At 36.6% G+C, this 14,365-nt stretch overlaps 2 protein-coding genes and 1 long non-coding RNA gene across 3 annotated transcripts; 1 reads left to right on the forward strand and 2 right to left on the reverse strand.

The window, feature by feature from the left end:
* Positions 1 to 509: 509 nt before the first annotated feature.
* On the reverse strand, positions 510 to 11,233 carry LOC127979680 (sperm-associated antigen 1A). Its single transcript, XM_052585278.1, has 8 exons — positions 10,795 to 11,233; positions 9,324 to 9,423; positions 8,676 to 8,828; positions 7,053 to 7,207; positions 4,660 to 4,801; positions 4,242 to 4,368; positions 3,956 to 4,082; positions 510 to 1,238 (listed from the first exon to the last, which is right to left on the reverse strand). The coding sequence occupies exons 1-8, from the start codon at positions 11,156 to 11,158 to the stop codon at positions 1,234 to 1,236; spliced, it is 1,173 nt and encodes a 390-aa protein (XP_052441238.1). The 5' UTR covers positions 11,159 to 11,233; the 3' UTR covers positions 510 to 1,233.
* Positions 4,002 to 8,275, forward strand: LOC127979681 (uncharacterized). Its single transcript, XR_008158837.1, has 2 exons — positions 4,002 to 4,130; positions 5,378 to 8,275. It is a non-coding gene; the product is annotated as an uncharacterized LOC127979681 (long non-coding RNA).
* A 1,388-nt stretch (positions 11,234 to 12,621) lies between the features above and the next one.
* LOC127979165 (DNA-directed RNA polymerases I, II, and III subunit RPABC4) lies at positions 12,622 to 14,335 on the reverse strand. Its single transcript, XM_052584380.1, has 4 exons — positions 14,233 to 14,335; positions 13,951 to 14,015; positions 13,773 to 13,865; positions 12,622 to 13,077 (listed from the first exon to the last, which is right to left on the reverse strand). Exons 2-4 carry the CDS (start codon positions 14,009 to 14,011, stop codon positions 13,055 to 13,057), a joined length of 177 nt encoding a protein of 58 aa, XP_052440340.1. The 5' UTR covers positions 14,012 to 14,015; positions 14,233 to 14,335; the 3' UTR covers positions 12,622 to 13,054.
* Between the last annotated feature and the right edge of the window lie 30 nt (positions 14,336 to 14,365).

Here is a 14,365-nt window from a genome sequence, read left to right on the forward strand (position 1 = left end):
CATAAAATTTCAAATGAATGTTCTTTTAGAATTTTCTATTAATCAGAGAATTCTAAATGGAAAAGGTATCATGACCCCCACCCCCCCCCCCACCCCCCCCCCCCCCAAAAAAAAAAATAATAATAATCTGAAATATTTCTAGAGCAGCAAATCATTTTATCAGAATGATTTCTGAAGATCATGTGACACTGAAGAATGGAGGAATGATGCTGAAAGTACAGCTTTATCATCACTAGAATAAATTACATTTTACAACATATTCATCACATGAAACTTATTTTACATTTTAATAATATTTAACAATATTACTGTTTTTTTTTTTCTCCCTTGTTTATGACCATATTAAAAAAAAAAAACTAGTGACCCCAAACTTTGAACAGCAGTGTACATTCAAATCATTTGGAAGTATTATCTAAAATGGGTTGCTGTTTTAGCTTTATATTTCCAGTGGTTTTGCAATTATAAAACAATCGTTATATAATTTCTAATGGCAAAAATATTTCATCTAATAATTTATAAAGCCATTTATTTAGCTGATGCAAATTTATTTATCTGAAACATATTTCTTTTGCTGACATCCCAAAGAAAAACTACATCTAATCTTATTGCACATTCTCACCTTGTGGTATCTTGTGTTTTATCTATGCATATTGAGACAATGGTTGGGCTGGAAGATGTCCAAAAAAAAGATGACGCTACATGTATGCATATATTACACCGTACAACAGAATAGCTATTAAAAATATATTAAATCCTGAGAAATGAGATATTTAAATGTAGCAAATTAAATTCCTATACAGTTTTTTTTCTGAGAGTGTTAAATCACTCCATATGTGAGCCACAGCTTCTTTTAAAAGGCACGTTCTCTCTCATACTCGACAACCGTCCCATCAGAAGCTGAGAATCCCATTTGTTTCACGCTTCTTAGTCGTGCCATGCTCACACGTGCCTATACTGAAGCCAGAGTTACAGAGGATGAACTGTTTGCATGCTTTGCATTGTCAGTGTTGCATCAGACAATATTCCTAGAAGAAGGTGAGATGAGTGTTTGCTGGAAGGGAAACTTTAGTTGCAGCGCATGACAGTTTAAGGATGAATGGACCCTCGTGGAGAGACTGTGGGACCCCTGAGCTGAATTCTCAGGCTTGCTGGATCTGCTGTGTCTGGATTTAATGAAGGAGGGTCTGTTCTTCCTGTAGCTCTCTGTTCATTTCATCCTTTATTGCCTAGATGTCAACCTGCAGAGAGGAAACAGTCACAGTCAGAATCATGTATGTCACATTGAAGCCAGTTGTTGCCATTTAAGTGCTACATTTGGTGAGAGCCAGACAAAATTGGAACATGCAAACTCATAAGTATGAGAAAGTCAGAACTTGCAAGATATAAACTCAAAAGGCAGAATTTGAGATATAAACTCAGAATTCTTAGGGGGGGGGGGGGGGGGTCAGAATTTTTTGCGAAATTCAGAAGAATGAGAAAAAAAAATTGAATTTGTGAGAATGAGATACAGACACAGATCCTCTCTCAATGTGAGTCTCTCTTACTTTTTTTGTTTTTTTGTGAGAAACAAAAGTTGCTTGGAATGTATCATTCATATCTGTTGCATAAACACATGGTTATGAGCCAAAGTTTAGTCCTTGAAGATCAGGGATTTGTTTGGTTATGATGAACAATACTAATAATGACCCTTGCCTCAGTAAACAGCACTAATCAGCTAAACCTAAGGTTAAAGTTCACTGAGGTACCATGGGTGATTATAGCGACTGTTAGATAAATAATGGTTTAGGTGTTTTCAGGTGCGTTTTTTATTACACTCTCTACACTTAAATGATCCGTTGCAATCACATTTTTATAAACTTAGCATAAAACTGCTCCCAGTCTGTTCATCGGTGGTGGGGTTTTGTCAGTGCCTCGTTCTGCAGGTCTCTCATTCACTCAACCTTTTCCTTCAGAACGGATTCATTTAGTGAGATGCTCCGAAAACTGTCATGTGACTTAGCAATATTGTGTCTATTTATATTACTTACTATTAACTTTGCGTCTACTGAACAACAGTGATATTAATTAAACAAATATGTAGGATAAACAGTTTATTATTAATGAATAGTTTAAAATAGTTTACATTTTCTAATTATACGGAGTTACTTAAAAAAAAAAGATGCGAACATGGTGCTCGGGAGCACGGGGTTAGCTGTAACAGACGTGGTTCGCAAACATGCTAGCATAACAAAATGTACAGTATTTACTAGATACAAAATCAATATTATAAAGAGTAAAAAGTGCAACAAAATTCATAAATATTGTGAAGATATCCCCGAACATTTATTTTACCATAGTAATTTATCATTTCAGTGTTTATTATTCATTTAAAATGAGACAATCTGCTATAATTTTAATCTCCATTTATCAGTTGAGATAGTTTTTTAATGTTTCGATAACTACAAGACACTAGCAGACGGAGAATGTTGTAACACTGCGTTACAATGTGCCTCGCTTTTATTAAACTATTCTATGGCATTATAGCGATGTTATTTATACTAGTAACTTTAATGAATTTGAATGAGAAACGACGATAATGATTTATATTATTATTATTTCAAGACATGAAAAGCATTTAGACTCGTTTATGTGGGGCGTCCCATGCCTGCCTGCAATGCGTTCACTGTCAAACTCCAAAACCAGATTATTTTACATTCTTAAAATTTTTATTTTATTTTTATACATACATAAAAATATAATAATTGCGTTTTTTAAGAATGAAAAATAATCTGATTTATATATTATTGACAAAATATTAACGTATTTAGTTACTGCGCAAGTAGCGCAATTCGCTTGTTAAGTCTGACGTCACGTAGCAGCGCTTCCGTGTCCAAACGCTCTATCAGTTTCCTGTAACAAAAAGGCAACTAAAACTTTGAATGTATGCTCACTTTTTGGTGTTTTTGTATAATTTCTATCTGACTGTCATCTTATATTTTGAAGGAAGAGGAAGATTTTGGCTGTGTAGTCTGTTTTCTTATTTTTTTTATTTTGTTTTATTATAATTTTATTTTATTTTTTTTCTATTATTTACTATTTTCTACTTTTTTTTTTTTTTTTTTTTTTGATTTGTAATTGTTTGGTCATCCTTGAACCCCTGGCTCTTTTACTTGATATATGCTGTATCATATTTGTATTTTTGAAGGAATGTTAAATAAAAAAAAAAAAAAAAAAAAAAAAAAAAAAAAAAAACGCTCTATCAGTTACCACGAGAAAACAACAAAAGGTGCTAATATAAACTCACAATGTGATAGAATACTAGCGAAAAAGTTATAATCTTAACCTTTAACTCCATACTGAAGTCCCAGATAGCCAGACAATGAAAATATAAATATAAAAAATATATATAAAAATTATTTGTGTTTGGGACGCTGTGAGCACGGAGACTGTAGTGTATGCCATAAGTTTGAAAGCGTTTAGCTTAAATGATTAATATGAATAAACAGTGCTCATAAACGGCTGCTGGGGTAGTATTGGACCCGGAAGCAGCGCTTCTTACGTCATCACTTAACAACCGAATACTGTAACGCCTTATTTTTAAAAGTAACAGCGTTGTTCCAAGAAACTGATTCTGAGATAAAAGTCTAATGTTTAAGATAAAACCTGAGAATTCTGAGGAAATAAAATAATTTGTGAGATATAAACTGAGAATTCTGAGATAAAAGTCTGAATTTTGAGATATATACTGAGAATTAAGAAAAAAATAACGGAAGTTGCGAGATGTAAACTTTGTGAGAAACAAGTGCGAATTGTGGGATATAACTGAGGAAAAAAGCATTTAGTTACTTTCCTTAGCGAGTAACGCAATATTGTAATGTATTATTTTTAAAAGTACTGGTGTTGCTCCAACAAACGGATATCCTTCAACAGTCTGCACTGTGCTAGTCTTCATCTCTCTTTGGCGGTGAGACTTTACCTTGAGAATTAGCCATAAGACTCTCTCTCAGCAGGTTAGTGACTGTCTCCAGCTCCTTCTCGGCCTCCTGCACGTTCGGATCCAACTGCAGCACTTCCTGTAAATCAGTGCTGGCTGACAGATAGTCCTGAGGGAGAACACACAGACTCTGAATTCAGCACTATCAGGATATAAGGTCAGTTTGATGTCATTATTCACATTGTTTAACACGTAACATGCACAAAAATAAAGGAGACATGCTTTCTTGTGAGTATAAATAGCATATTTGATTGCAGAACACACACACCTTCAAGCCTTTGTGTGCTAGTGCTCTTCTGTAAAATGCTTTCTTGTTGTTTGGCTCGATCTGGAGCGCAGAATCACAGTCCTGTTTGGCTTCTGCGAAACCTTCCAGCTTGAGATAGCACAGCGCTCTGGAAAACACAGCAGACATCTGACTCTCTCCTCCGGTGTTTTATGCTGGAGTTGTCAGAGCTAATTGCTGACTGAAAAGCCTCGTCTGAGCGGCTCCAGTCTCAGGCTCGGGTCCAGATGTGCAGCTGGTTCAGTTCATTTCTGCTTTGTAAGTGTTTAGCTGCACCAAACTGCGGTTGTGTTCAGAACAGTGCACTGCTTGCTTCACACTGTGCAGTGTATACTATATTGGTGATATATCTGAACACAGCTTGTGTTTGGCTGATACTGTCAGTGTAGGACAGGTTTACCTGTTAGTGTAGATGGCACATTCATCAGGTTTGATGGCCAGACATTCGCTGTATTTGTCCACAGCATCTTGGAACTGGCCGTTCTTCACCGCGTCGTTTCCTTCTTGCTTCAGCAGTGTGAACCGAGCCTCTGCTTTTCTGGCTGTGGAGAAAGAAGAGTCACAGTGCAATTACACTTCTGAATACTTCTCCTAATTACAGCGTCCAGTCTAAAAGAGTAAATGTCACAAAACCCGTCAAGAACACGTCTGGGGTCATACTTCTCAAAACTACAAAAACAAATAAAAATGTCATCGTGTTTAAGAACATTTCCCTCCCAAATTCTCATTATTGTAGTGCAACAACAACAACAACAACAAAAATAAATTTTAATGATGCAAGTAAAATACATTTAATATCAAAGTTACTGTATCACAGTATACTGAAAAATTCAAGGTGAACGTATCCTTAATAACACACAATGTTAAAACATAAGCTTATTTTTTCTTTATGCAAAATTTAATTTCCAGCTATATTTTAGTATATTTTCTGTACAATTATTTATATATATTTTTCAGTTTTATTTTTAGATTTATTTTAAGTTTTGTTCTGGTTTGTTTAAAGAAAATCTTGTTGTGTGGTTTTGTCATAATTTTTTTTTTTTAATCTTTATTTTTTCAATAGAAGTCTTAGTACTTTTTAAATTAAAAATTTTCTATTTCTATTTATTTTATTTCAGTGACCAAATGGGCTCGTGTCAGTGTGCTTGGCAGCTCTGCAGTGGTTGGTCTCACACCCATAAAAATAAAGGTGCTTCACGATGCCATAGAAGAACCTTTGTGTCTAAATGGTTCCATAAAGAACCTTTAACATCTGAAGAACCTTTCTGTGTCTCAAAGGGTTCTTTGTGGAAAAAAAGGGGTTCTTCAGATTATAAAAAGGTAAGAAAGGGATGGTTTTTTAAAGAACCTTTAACTCAGTGGTTCTTTGTGGAACCAAAAATGGTTATGGCCTTTATTTTCAAGAGTTCAGTAGCAGTGCAGGCAGCGAGTGCAGTGGCAATAACATAACATACACCCATAACTGTGACTTCATCTGCCTCAAAGGACAGCAGAGCAAAGGTTGTCCCATTGTTAATGTTATCGGGTGTTGATGTGTGCCTTGTGATCATGTGGCTCTTCCTTTCTCAGGTCAGAATGAAACCGGAGCCGTCTGGTTCCATTACGACGAGAGCTGACTATGTTACGCTTTTACATTATTGATTGCCATCAAGCGTGGTACATCCACGCTGACAAATGCTGTTAGACGCAGCATGTGACGGAACCTGTTTGCATAATTCGTGCAAACGTGTGAACAACATCAAATTCAGACCTCACACACAACGTCGAACCTAATAAGGCTTCCCGGCGGGCATTTGTTATGAGCTGTTCAACAGCATTTTTTCTGCATGTATTATTCATCAGCATTGGCCTGCATTTGCAGGTCTTTGGTGTTCCAGCATGGATTTCTGTATTGGAAATGCATAATGTTTTAATGCATGCAGCACTCTTTCATAACCTCAGCATGAGTGTCCTGGTCCTGGTCTGTATAGCCATGCTTCACTAATAAAGACCAACCTGCAGGTCTGATGCAGCTCAGAAATGGCATGAATGCATTTACATAGCAGTTCTAGCTGTATACTTTAATATAAAGGGATGGGTCTGAGCAAGCATTTCATCACTCTCAGCAAATATATGACGCTCTCTAAAGACACGCAGCGAGATCCTTGAGTAATCCCCTAAAACCGGTTCAAACATAATGAAAGATGAGCCAGATTACAGACAGCTCATGAGCCAGCTTTTAATACTTTCAAATAGATAATATAAAAGTGCATATATTATTCCTGAACCGACCAAAGTATTTAAAGGAAGAAGGTTACAATAAAAACACACATTTTAACATCAGACACTAAATTCACTATTGTTTTACAGAGTAGTGTGTTGACACTTTTACAATAAGGCACCATTTGCTAATATTAGGTAATGTAATAACTAACCTGAATGAACAATACATTTATAACGCTTTTTATTAATCTTTTATTAATCTAAAAGGTCATCTGGGGTGTGTGATTTCAGTTGTTCCTACACTGTTTGTACATTTAGAATAAGTACAAAAGATATTAATGAATCATGAATTGAAAACATTCAAACGCAGATTTCATGCTCAAACTAATGAATGAGGCCCACTTTTAATAACCTTAAGATAAGATATATCTTCAAAGACAGACCTAGGTTAACCCTTTCAGGTGTGAAAGGCACATATATTAACTTACATCTTAGCTTTTGGGAAACTATTTTAAACTGTGGCATCCGTGTACACTAATGAATTATGTTTAATTCTGTGTTCTGGTGTGGTTGGTCCTGGTGTTCACTCACCCTTCTCCTGCTGGGCTCTGTCTGCGCGGGCCTGAAGGACGTCTGCGCTGGGCTCATCTTTACGGTGCTGCTGGGCCGAAAGCGGAACCATTGGGATCTCTGGAAGCTTCTCTCTCCAGTCAGGACCGTCCTGCTCGATCAGCATTTTAGTGATTCTGAGATCACAAACACAATCAGAACAAATTACATAACTGACATTTTTTACATTTCACTGCAAAAAGTAACTTCCTTACAGGACATTGCACCCAAAAAATGCATTTCTGTCATCATTGCTCACTCTCAAGTTGTTCCAAACCGGAGACCTGCACTATTAAAAATGAAAGGCACTTCACAGCGATGCCGTAGAAATTCAGATTCTTCAGATGTTTAAGGTTCTTTATGGAACCATTTAGACAAAAATGTAATTCTATGGCATCGTGAAGCACCTTTATTTTTTAGAGCGTCAAGTTTCTTTCTTCTGCTGAACACAAAATAAGATATTTTGAAGAATGTGAAAAGACGAACTGTTGATGGTCCCTATTGACTACCAAAGTACTTTTTCCCATACAATGGAAGTCAGTGGGGACCGAAACCGAAACATTCTTCTAAATATCTTCTCTTGTGTTTTGGCAGAAGAAATAAACCCGTACAGGTTTAGAAGAACACGAGAGTGAGTTAATTAGAATTTTTTGAGCTAACTTTTCCTTTAAAGGGTAAATTCACCCAAATTTGACCAAGTGATCCAAGTTTTGTTAATAATAACTCATATTTTTCCAAACCCCAGAACGTAATGAGCGTTGTTTAGGTTTAGCATGTGTGCACTGTTTACTGAACGTGAACAACACTGATTACATTGATTATGTTCTTGGGTAGCTACTCTAAAAAATGGCAGAAGATGGTAAATTGGGGAGAAAAATTGTTGAATAAATTATGTTTTTTCTTTTCGCAGAAAAAGTAGCTTAGTAAAATGAAGGTTGAACCCCTGATGTCACATGGATTATTTTACCCGTCTCCTTGTTTCGTGTTGATCGTGGTAATATCATTGCTGTCTATGGGAGGGTCGGAGAGCTCTCGGATTACATAAAAAAAATCTTAATTTGTGTCCTGAGGATGAATGGAGGTCTTATGGGTTTGAAACAACATGAGTGTGAGGAATTAATGACAGAATGACTGCTCTTGTTTTCCAGTTTAAAAAAATTTATAAACGTCCTTGAAATTAGACGAATTAAATTTTTCTCTGATAATACATTTTTTGAAGTTTATTTTCTATTCTGTTGTAAACATAAAAAAAACCCATTTGCAATTAAAACAAGACTGTATGAAAAAGTACTGGTAAGTAATGGTTTAAGTTTACAGACATTTGATTTAACCCCAAAACACAATCATGCAATGTGTAATTAATTACACATTGCATGATTGTGTTTTGGGGTTAAATCAAATGTCTGTAAACTTAAACCATAACTTGGTTAAAATAAATATGAAAAATTGATTGGGCCATATTTGTACAGAAGCATAAATATTACTAAAAATAGACGGCAATATATATATATATGCACAATTAGTAAATTGACCCTGTTTTACAGATTTTTTAGAAAGCTAAATTTGTAAACATATTAAAATGTCACTCTGCGGTCTGAATTGTACCTGTGCACACTGTCGTGAGCCGCCTGCACACTGATGTCTATCTGCAGGACTGTCTTGTAATCCACGTAGGCTTTCTTGTAGCGCTCCAGAGTCTCATAGGCCATCGCCCGCCGGAGGAGGGGCTTCAGCGAGAAGGGGCGGAGCTCCAGAGCCCTAACAAATAAACAGGATGAAACAGAGGATCAGGATCTTTCTCTGATCCTCTGTCCTACAATGAACTCTCTAAATCTACCATTCATAAAGCTGTGTGTGTTGGGGACAAAATATTCATGCTAAAATGCCAGATAAGCTAAAGCGTGTGTTATTTTACCCGTCATTTTCCTGTGTTTCCTCTAAGATCTGTTATGGATGCATCCAAACTGGACAGCGGAAAGTACAGTATGATTTCAAGACTTCGCTGGCTCATTGAAATTGTATTATTTCCCTCCAAAGGAGCAGAACACGGTAACAGACTGCCGGGGATCTTAGTGACGGTTAACCAGTCTGCTGGTAAAGCTCCTTACAGTGCAACTAACCGAGTTGAGTGTTAATCTTTCTGAGACTGTATTACCTCACACGTAAATCCAAGCCAGACGCAGCTCTGATTATTCTGTGAAAGTCTGGCCCATGATTCATTGAACAGAGTGAGCATGTAAATGTGTGGTTAACCTGCTGCAGTCCTGAATGCAGTCTGCGCTGTTTCCATCTTTGAGGTAGCATGCAGCTCTGTTGGAGTACAGAATACAGAGATCCTCCGGGCTGTCGATACCTGCAAATACAAGCACAGCGCTGAAAATAGACCAAGAAAGCAGCTTTAGCTCTGCATGGACACAAGTGGGAGGATCTGGCAGCCATTCATGCTGGAATACATTTTGTTTAGTCACCTGATATCATGTTACAAACCCAATTAGTCATAGAACAATCACTCTGGGGAAGCTGAGTTTGGAAAGACGGTACATCCCATTATGTAACTTTAAAGGGCACACCCATAATGCCAAGTGGCGGAAGTGAGCGGCATTTTTGTTAAACGCTTTCACTTCTGTTTCACAAAAATGTGGCTTAAGGTCCCCAACATGCAATGGTTTGATGAACAGCGGTTTAAGATCTTTTCCATGGGATATCTAGATCGTAACGCCTCTCTATGAACCGGTATTGGATTCCTCCTCTGCATTACTCAACACTGCTTAACAGGATCTATGCAGTGTTTGCGCAATAGATGCTTCCGTAGTCCACAATACACTACGAGTTATTAATATGGTTAATTTGGAACTTCCGTTACTTTAAAGTCAGTATAAGTCACCAAAACTATTTATGCACATATATAATATTTCAACATAAATACTTGTACCCCACAAGTCGTTGAAATATGTTAATTGATTTGAAAAGTCCAGTTGGTTTAAGACGGTATACTATAAAAGTATTGAAATATTGGCACCTAGCCAAAATCTGTTACATATATTATTCATATAATTTCAATATACTTACACAAAATACTTTATCCCACCAGAGTATTTTAAAAACCAACTGCTTTTAAGTCAATATAGTATTAAAACAAAATCACCTTACCAAATATACCATCATGGTAACACCAAAACCTGTTACATTATAAATAAAATAAATCTGCTAAATAATTAAAGTTATTTTAACTCAAAATACTTGCATCCAGCCAGAAAACAAAGTACTTGTACTAGAAAGTACTAGAAAACAGATACTATCAAATACCATGTTGCCAAAAATGTCATTTTGGCGACACCAAAAATGGTTAAATACATGATATTATCACATATATAATTATTTTTGAGATAAAAACCTATAGTTAAAATGTTAGTTGAGTATATAAGTTGGTACATATATAATATTGCCAAACATTTTATTTGGGCGACACCTGAAATCTGTCAAATGTATTATTTTAACGCACATAATTTTAAGATAATTAAACACAAAATACTAGGGTCCCACTAGATCATTAAAAACAGTACTTTTATGTCAGTGTACTTGTAAAACAATGATTATCTTGCCAAAGTATTCACCTTACCAAAAACATACAATCTCGGTTAGACCAAAGCCCGTTATATCTACTCTTTTAACACAGATGTCTGATTTTGACAGCAGGCACTGAAACAAAATACTTGTACTCTACCAGCTTCTGTACATCCGTCGATGGCCTGTGTGTATTTCTCCAGCGCGTCCCCAAACTGTCCATTTTTGAACAACATATTGCCCTCATTTTTGAGCCTGGCCAGTGGAGGAGGAAGGGCCCCACATGGGGCGTCCAGATTACAGCTCGCCCCAGCAGTACCACTGTGTGCCGGACCAGAGCCCTGAGACTCTTCCTGGATCTTGCCGGCTGGAAGGGTGCCATTGACTGCCGGGCTCTTCCCATGGACTTCCTTTGAGCTGGCTGTGTTGTTTCCAGGGCTCCTCTTGTGTCCCGGGGTCCCAGGTTGAGAGTGCGGGCCCCCTCCCTCTCCGTGACCGGGGCCCTTCTTCTGTGAATTCCCCATGGCTGCCGTCCTCACACACACTCACACTCATACACTCTCTCGCTCTCTTCCTGTTCCCTGCGCAGACTGTGAGGCTCAGCCAGACGTGGGAGGACACGCCTCCTGCGGGGCGCACTGTGACATCATGCGGGGGGAGGGGCTGCCGAGCTGCTGCAGAGTGGGGGAGGTTTTCTGTGAAACAGCAGCCAGGGGAGTTCAAACGGCCCTCTGCTGCAATTCATCGTGCGGAAAATCAGCTGCAGAGCCCTTCAGCTGACACTGCTCAGGGTCTCTGCACGCTTGAAGTTTACCGCTTGTGTGATGGCTTCTGAACGACTTTATGATGTCATTTCTGTGCTTTATACAGTCAAAATACAGCTCATGCATTACTGGACAAAAGTTTGGAATAATTAGAATGTTCTGGAAAGAAGTCTTGTGTACTCATAGAAGCTGCAGTTATTTGATCAAAAAATACAGTAAAAACTGTCATACTGAGAAAATATTACAACAAATTAAAAATAACTGTCTTCTATTTTTTGAGCAAAGCTGAATTTCCAGCAACGTTGTTGAAATGAAAATATGTTGAAGAATCAATCATTAATAGTTGCTTGATTTTTTTTTTCTTTTATTTCAGGATACTTTGGCGAATAGAAAATTTAAAAGCATTTATTTGAAACGAATAATTGTAAAGAATGTCTTTAATGTCAAGTTCAATTTAATGCATCCTTGCTGAATTAAAAAAAACTGAAGATTGGAGTAATGATGCTGAAAATGCAGCTTTACATCACAGGAATAAATTACTTAACAAATGGTCATTCTAAATTGTAATATTTCACAATATTAGCATTTTATTTACAGTATTTTTGATCACATAAACGCAGCATTGACAAGCATAAGAGACTTATATAAAAGAAAATATTTACCATTTCTGACCACTTGAGTGGCTGTTCATTGAAAGAAACAGAAAATTGATTTAGTGCTTCTAACAGCACAGAAGTTATTCCATTTAGCCATTTCTATTTTGGTTCAAGTAACAAATTGCGCAGGAAACACTCTTAAGGTTTCAAAGGGTGTTTTTGCAGTGATGGCATAGAAGAAACATTTTTGGTTCCCCATAGAACCTTTCCGTTTCTAAAAGAACCATTTTGAAGAACATTTTAGGAATCTTAATATCATTTTTAGACTATGAAGAAACTTTACTGCGTTTGAAAGGTCCCTTGGATGTTTAAAGTTCTTCACAGAACCATCGATGCAAATAAAGAACCGTTATTTTTAAGAGTGTAGATTTTGGATTATGAAACTGTCCAAATTTGAGCAAAGTTGTGATTCTGATCATCTGAACTTATACAGATCGACAGATTTGTTGTGCAGTTTTTCTTTTCATCTATTAAAGCATAACATTTTTTTTTTCTCAAATCATGCTGGACCATCAGGTTTCACACAAACTTTTGGAAGCTACTGTAAAACACAACAATGACAACAAATATTTTGACATTGTTTAATATATATTTGTTTTTCAAAAGAACTTCATGTGATTGGGCGAAACATATCCCCAGGCAGATTTCACAACAGGATCACGTTTTCACAAGTCCTATTTGCTTGTGATATTTCGTTAATGGGACCGCACCTTAATGACGGCTGATAATATTTCCATTTCTAATGTGGAAAAAATCCCTTCATCCATCCTAAATGACAAGAACAACTCACTACTTGATTTGAGCAGGGTTTACACCAAATGATAAGTCAATTTATAATTCTAAACTGCAAATACAAAAAGAAAACACCCACTCAATATTTTTTTGTAAATTGTATTTTACTCCAATTTGATCCATTACTGCTTATTCAAATTGTATACATGTATTTACAAAGTCAAAGATTATAAAAAGCTAATTATTTCAGGAAAACAGCAGCTCCATCTCATCGGGCATCAAAAACAACCACTGGAAACAGAAGTTAGGGGAAAATATAATGAACACAGGAGGGTTAATACAGAGGACCAGAAAATGTTAACATGACTATAATTCATTATCATGGTATATATATCTGAATCAAGAAAACATGGCAAGAGCTTAATTTTGTAATTATTAGAAGAATTAAGCAGAAGTTAATCACAAAAAAAGTCATTATTTATTCACCACCATACGCTTTATGAAAAACATAAGAAATGTGAAGAATGTCTGTCACATTTCTCTTCTTCACACAGCTGTAAAGCTCCAAAAAGGGCATCCTTTAGCGTATATACTTTATAATATTAATAGCAATCGCCATTGATTTGACATGTTGTGATCAAGTGGCATGATGGCAGACCTATATATTTGAATGAAAGAATATTGATGTATTTAAATGGTCATCTTTTCAAAATTAAATTCTTAATACAACTTCACACGACCTGGTAAATCAGATGGACCACTTATATGTGTTTTTTGTTGTTGTTGTTGTTGTTTTTTGAGCTCTACAGATGTGGTGAGTATGAACTTTAATTGCATGAAAAGAATGAGCTGATTACAATGTTGCATGGGGGAAAAAAAGACAAGTTAAAGCATATGATGTGGGTTTTGGAGCAGCATGGCAGTGAGTAAATGACGGCGGGTTACTTTTCCCATTTAACCACTCTGCATTAGTTGAGAAAGGATACATCTTTTGGTCCTCTTCTTGTACATGATCCTGTAACCGCACTCTCTGCATCTGATGGGGTCTCTGGCCTTGATCTCGTTTTCTGTGTGACACTCTGAAACACAGTTAAGACACGATTATCAAAGACTAATGCATAAACACACGACATGCATCACTAAAAGCATTAAGGGAGTGATTACCTCCACAAATATAGATCATCGGCTGCTGTTTAGGAGGAGGAATGTCTTTCTGAGGATCCATGGCACTGAAACACACAAAATTTACACGAAATTAACACTTAAATTGATATATAGTAACGTATCTACTAGTTACATGAGCTAGACTTTTAAGGAGCCATATAAGGGATGTGACGTTATTATTCCAATACGTTCTACTGTTACAAACTCGTTTTACTGCATTACGATAAAACATTATTGTTTTTTATTTCATTTATTAGTGTATACAGCCATTCCACGCATTACCTTTCACGCGTGAGCTCTCAGTTTGCTGCCTGGAAAACGCTGTCGGCATTCACGCATGCGCAGTACTTACAGAAAGACATCACAGTAACAAACGCTGCTATTGGTTGAAACGAATGATTGACAGAATCGCATA

This window comes from Carassius gibelio, chromosome B19 (assembly GCF_023724105.1).
Source record: "Carassius gibelio isolate Cgi1373 ecotype wild population from Czech Republic chromosome B19, carGib1.2-hapl.c, whole genome shotgun sequence".
NCBI classification, from domain to species: domain Eukaryota; kingdom Metazoa; phylum Chordata; class Actinopteri; order Cypriniformes; family Cyprinidae; genus Carassius; species Carassius gibelio.